The following is a 6122-nucleotide window of genomic DNA, read 5'->3' on the forward strand; positions in this document are numbered from 1 at the left end:
GTGTGTAATATTCATCCTCACAAACATGCAATAGAAATTCCAGAGCCGAAACATCATTTTATGACCAATGCTGAGTCGTGATTGGAGGGACATTCACTAAACTTTAGACTCAGAAACATGCAGACTTGTGAAGATCTCACATAGACTCATTGTCCGTATAGGCAAAGTGTGCAATTCCTATTCAACTAGTGGCAGCAAACGGAAATGCAATGGACCCTTTTACACATTATGTACATATGTACATTTATAACACTATACTTGCTTAATATTACTTTGGCACTCAATTACAGAAAACAAGTGAAGTCTAATACAATGGCTGAGGGAGTGACAGCAAATTTATCATCTTTCTCTCTTCTGACCAATGTCTCAATCTCTCAATATTTTTTTCCTCTTTTTCAAAGATTAAAAAATATGATCAAATATTATACATGTTGTAGTTTCCGTTCACCACTATAGATTTGCCAACAGTGATGACATCCGCTTCTGAAAACCAAGGAAATGAGAAAAGACTCAATAACAGTTAATCAGACCCGTTTGATAACAGTAATTATTTTTGTAATTCTGTTTAGTGCCACTAGTGGTGTGGAAATTACACACATCGGGCCAGATTTACTAACAGCTTGCACGATTACAAACCCTTTTTTGGCGTTAAAAATCTACTGTCAGGAACTAAAGACACACAGTAATAAATTACTGTGGAAACTTATTTTTGCGGCTGAGCTTATTGCTTATGCATTTGTAGGAGTTTCACTTTTGGACGCAACATTTATGGGATGATTACTAAGGTTTGCGGTAGTCAATTTATTGGTCTTTGTGCCATTATTTAACACACAAAAAAGCATGCATTAACCCATTTTGTGCTTGACATGTTTACGATAGTTGCTAATTTGTGCTGCTCTTGGTAGATTGCATTGGTCCTGGCCCTTACTATAACTAAGCCACTTATGACAATTAAGCCTTAACCTAACCAATACCTTTTGGAATTAAATTTTAAAACATTATGAAATTTTAGACACTGGAAATGGAAGGTCATGTCAAAATGTGAAGCAAACTGCATTGTGGGACATTTTTCTACACACATTCTAGCAATAGTAACAAGTTAACTATGCATACTGAGCATAGTATACATACTACAGTACTTGTAAAAGAAAAATGGTAGAATGCAATACCAAACACAACTAATTAGATCGACCCCAACCACAAACCTGCTCTCTAAAACCCCGCCCTCCAAAAATATGTCAGCCAATTGGATAGCTCCAAGGCGGTTGGCATTTCGGACTGGCTAAAAAGAAAAAAAAGTGTAGGCCACTACTGACTTTTTTTTGCACTGTTTACAGTCTAGTACTGTCAAAGACACAGATGTGACAACTGTTCACTGATACCTGTCAGGTTGTAGGAGTACTTTACACATGATATATAGTAATACACACTGGCAGTTTGCTTTAAATTCATCTTAGTTCCTGAAATCCATATGGTATGTATTGGACGGCTACCCTGCTTTCTAGATATTTGGCTTCACAAATGTTACCAAACAAGTATAGAAAGGGGGAGGAGAGCTCAAGAGTTAAGTCGATCTCTTTCTCCACTTGACTTTTATATATACTATTTAATTAGTTTCATATTTTACATATATTATGTATCAAATATATTAGATTATCATTTCATTAAATATATTTTATATATTACCAAAATCTTTTTATCAATTTATTCATCTTTCTGTTATTGAAATAATACTTACATGATATAAATACATTTTATATATTACCAAATTTCACTAGCTTTATCAATAGTGGTTTCAAATGAATGATATATAAAACAATTATTCATCTTATTTACTATTAATTAATTAATTTGCATATTTTACATATATTATTATATTAAATATATTAGATTATCATTAAATATATTTGATATATTACCAAATTCTTTCTATCAACCTATCTTTGTATTATTAATATAATACTTAAATTCATCTATCTATCTATCTGTCTGTCTGTCTATCTATCTATCATCTATCTAATCTTACATGTATAAAGTATAATTATATTTATTCTATATGAAAATGTAATCAAAAGCAAAGGGAATAGAAATGTTAAATGTAAAGACATTTATTTGGGGCTTGTACAGTGTATCAGTGTAACCTGTATCTTCTAACTTTACACACTCACACAAACAGAAAGAGTTGATGTATTATTCATACACTTTCCACGAAACACTCACCCGCCGGTTGCGTTGTTTTTCTAACCTTCATCTGAATTAAACTCTATACAGTTTTAATAACACACATTGTTTGGTGAAGTCCACATGAATGTTTATGACTTGAGTTTATTGTGGTTAAACTAGTCTGGTTCTCCACCAGCTATAAGCTGCTTAAACCTGACATTAATATTTCATGGCGTCTGTCAAAGGGGACGTGAAGTGGGTCAACATCAGACAGATGAGCGCATCAGCCATACGCTGCTGTTTACATTGTTCATAACACCCAAATCCAGAGAACTAAAGCGCTTCAAACTCAAACACACCCCCAATGACTGATATTGAGCTTTATCTATAATATCATCTCTTCCATTATCTAAGATTCAAATACAAATCAGTCACTTATTTGAATCATTTAATGTTTTGCAATTCAAAGCAGCAGCAGCGGCATGTTAAAAATCATAGCTGGGACATTTTACAGACCCGAAGCTTATGGAAGATTCCTGAACTGATCCGGTCCACACATATTTCATTATCTGGCATATTTAGTCATGCATGCTCTCAAAAGTTCCCACTGTAATAAATATTAACAGAACATGCCTCCAGAAACAAGAGGAACAACACATTTGAAAAATTGCAAGTATTCATATGACCAAAATGAGGAACATTTGGTTTAGTTTAAACAACAAGATCAAAAAAATGTCAGAAAGTATATTATTTATTATTTTTAGCATTATTTTATAATATAATTTATAATACTAAATTGTTATAATTGTAAAGCTAAATAATTCCATAATAAATGATAATATCTTTATAAAATAAAAATGATCAAAATACAATTACAAAAAAATTTAAATTTTTATTTTATTATGGTTATTAATAAAAATATTACACCAATTTCCATTAAAAAAATATTTTTGTCAGAACATATATTATTATTTGTATCAGTATTATATAATATTTATTTATAATTTATAATAGTAAATTGTTGAAAAATAATTACATCAAATTATAATATTTTTATCAAATAAAAATGCCAACATAAAATGATCAATTTCATTTTTTATTATGGTTACTAATAAAAATTGCATGCCAATTTTCGTTAAAAACATTTATCTTTGTCACAATATACAGTATATTATGTATTATCTCAGAACATACTGTATATTATTTATTGTTTATATTGTTGTTTTATAATATGTATAATTTATAAGACTAAATTGTTACAAAATAATTATATAATAAAATTATAATATTTATATAAAATAAAAGTATATAAATAAAATCATATAAAATAAAAAAAATTTATTTTATTGTGGTTACTAATAATACTACACAAATATTTGTTACAAATGTTATTTTTGTCACAATATATATGTAAAATATGTATTATTTATTATTTGTATAATTATTTTATCATATTTAATTATAATTTATCATACTGAATTGTTATGTAATTATTATATAATACTTTTATCAAACAATAAATCATTTAATTTTTATTTTATTATGGTTACTGATAAAAATATGACACCATTTTTTGTCAAAAACAATTTTTATTAAGCAAATTCATTGACTGCCATCTGTCTACTAGAAGCAGTAAAATGAGGTTCATAGTTGGTCTCTACAGGTGCAGTGCAGTGATATATACAGTAGCTGTGTTTTGCGTCATATCTGTTAATATAGCATGTACTGTATCATAACTGGAACGTTGTATTGACCAATCAGCATCCAGTCCTGGAACGATCCGTTTATAGAGAATAATTAAAGCAGATGTACAGTTGTTTCCCTGCAGCTGGTCTGGAATCAGTTGTACATGGTCATGTGCAGGAACTACAAATCAAGAGGAAAATGCATAAATATTCACAAGATAATAAATTCAGCTCTGACTCACATAACTGTCAATCATGTTGCATAAAGATGGTTAAGCCAGGTTAAACATCAAAGAGGTTCAGAGGAAGAAATATTGAGTGTGTGTGTGTGTGTGTGTGTGTGTGTGTGACTCAATGCTCTCATGTGTTTCATGTTTTTACCTGTCTGCTGTTTACTGAAATCACTCCCATCCCCGTCATATCAAATGACTGAAACTTGCCTGAACACAAAAACAACCACTTCATTATCATTTTTAATTATATATATATATATATATATAGTATTATAATTATAATATATATACATTTTCTTTCTTATGCAATGCCATTCATAAACTGAAAAACGTTGTGAAGAAACAATTTTCAGTCAGAAATTTTAGAGTAGAAAGACTGAAACAGATTTATTCCAATAATCTTTGTTTTATTTACAAAACATCCGTTTTTTACAGTATACTTTTAAATTGTACAGGTTTTGTTTGCATATTTTCAGATTTCATGTTAATTTTAATTAAAGTTTTAGTAATTCTTTTGTGTGTTTTAGTCATTTTTATTACTTAAAAATTTCTGTATAATTTTTTTAATTTAAACTTTTATTATTTTTATTTCTATTATTTTAAACTAAATGAAAAATTTAAAATATTGCCTTGGCAACTAGATGAAATAAAATAAGTTTATTTTTAAATATTTTAACAAAAGTTGTTTTATGGTTTTAGTTTAAATGATCTGTAATAATCCTGCAGTTCATCCTCGTGATGCTCCAAACCCATGTGACTTTCTTTCTTTCTTTGAATTTTTAAAGGGGTCATATGATGCGATTTCAAGTTTTCCTTTCTCTTTGGAGTGTTACAAGCTGATTGTGCATAGATAAGATCCCTGAAGTTGCAAAGACTAAAGTCTCAAAACCAAAGAGATATTCTTTATCAAAGTTAAGACTCTGCCACGCCCCCCTAAAACGGCTCGTCCTAACACGCCCCCAGTTACACCAAATACACAAAATAATGATCTTTAAAAAAGCATCATATGACCCCTTTAAAGAATATCCTGCTGCTGTTGTTTTGTTTTGTTTTATTTAAAGACCAGAAAAAGACTAGAATATTGTTTAAAAATTCTCCTTTTGTGTTCCATTTAACACAAAAAATGTCATACGCATTAAGAACGGGGTGAAATTGTAAATTGACTGATTTATTATTATTAATTTTTGCATCTTTATGTGTGGGTTTAGTGTTCACATACTATTTGTGCCGCTTTGCAGTAACTGTTTAATTTGACTGATTTGTGTGCTCTCTTACGCATCATGCAGTCCAGTTTCATGAGCAGGAAGAGGAATCCTGGGAAGCTGACGGTCATATCTGGCTCCGTGTAACGCAGGCCTATCAGCTGCACTATGAATTCATCCACCCGTATGCCTAGACCAGAGCAAACGAGCTCAGATCAACCCAATCATCAGCATTCCTCTCAATGCATTCAGACCAATGACAGCAGATGAATGAACAGGTTTCTCTCCTGACAGACGGGTGTGTGTGTGTGTGTGAGTTCATTCTCAATAAGTGTTGTGTCAGTGAATGCACATGCATGTTCAGGGTGTGTGTTCATGGCATGCTCATACTTGCATTTGTGTGTGTGTGTGTGTCATAGGTTTCACCTGCTGCTGTCAGAGCTGGTGGGATTTCTAGATAATCCAGTGCCTGGTTCTTGTTTTTGTCAAATGTCATAAAAATACCCTATAAAAAACAGACAGATGGGTGAATAATCATAGAATCAAGTCTTAATTTGATCTAAGATGTAGTCATGAATATTAATACATGCTTTGAAGCAATAATTACACAAGATTTTTTAACTCTACTTTTACGAATTGATGAGTAAAGAAGGCATGTTTTAGCTTTTTTGTTATTCATTTTATGAAGGTACTGTAAATTAAATCATTATACACACACATATATATACATAAAAAATTAAATATATATATAGATATATAATGTAATTATATTTAGTATAAAAAATAATAAATGAAAAAAATAAAACACTTGCATCTATTAAATAATGAAATAATATATT

At 30.3% G+C, this 6122-nt stretch overlaps 1 protein-coding gene across 1 annotated transcript in view; it reads right to left on the minus strand.

The window, feature by feature from the left end:
- Positions 1–3744: 3744 nt before the first annotated feature.
- LOC107733917 (calpain-9-like) overlaps positions 3745–6122 on the minus strand; it is a 16441-nt gene continuing 14063 nt past the window's right edge. The window contains exons 16-19 of the mRNA XM_016545770.1: positions 5710–5788; positions 5357–5473; positions 4230–4288; positions 3745–4029 (exon numbers count right to left, since the gene is read on the minus strand). Coding sequence (XP_016401256.1) covers positions 4003–4029; positions 4230–4288; positions 5357–5473; positions 5710–5788 — 282 coding nt within the window. The 3' untranslated portion in view covers positions 3745–4002. The remainder of the gene's footprint in view (positions 4030–4229; positions 4289–5356; positions 5474–5709; positions 5789–6122) is intronic.

The sequence above is a fragment of the Sinocyclocheilus rhinocerous genome, unplaced genomic scaffold, assembly GCF_001515625.1.
Source record: "Sinocyclocheilus rhinocerous isolate Xijiao unplaced genomic scaffold, SAMN03320098_v1.1 scaffold1091, whole genome shotgun sequence".
In the NCBI taxonomy this organism is placed as follows: domain Eukaryota; kingdom Metazoa; phylum Chordata; class Actinopteri; order Cypriniformes; family Cyprinidae; genus Sinocyclocheilus; species Sinocyclocheilus rhinocerous.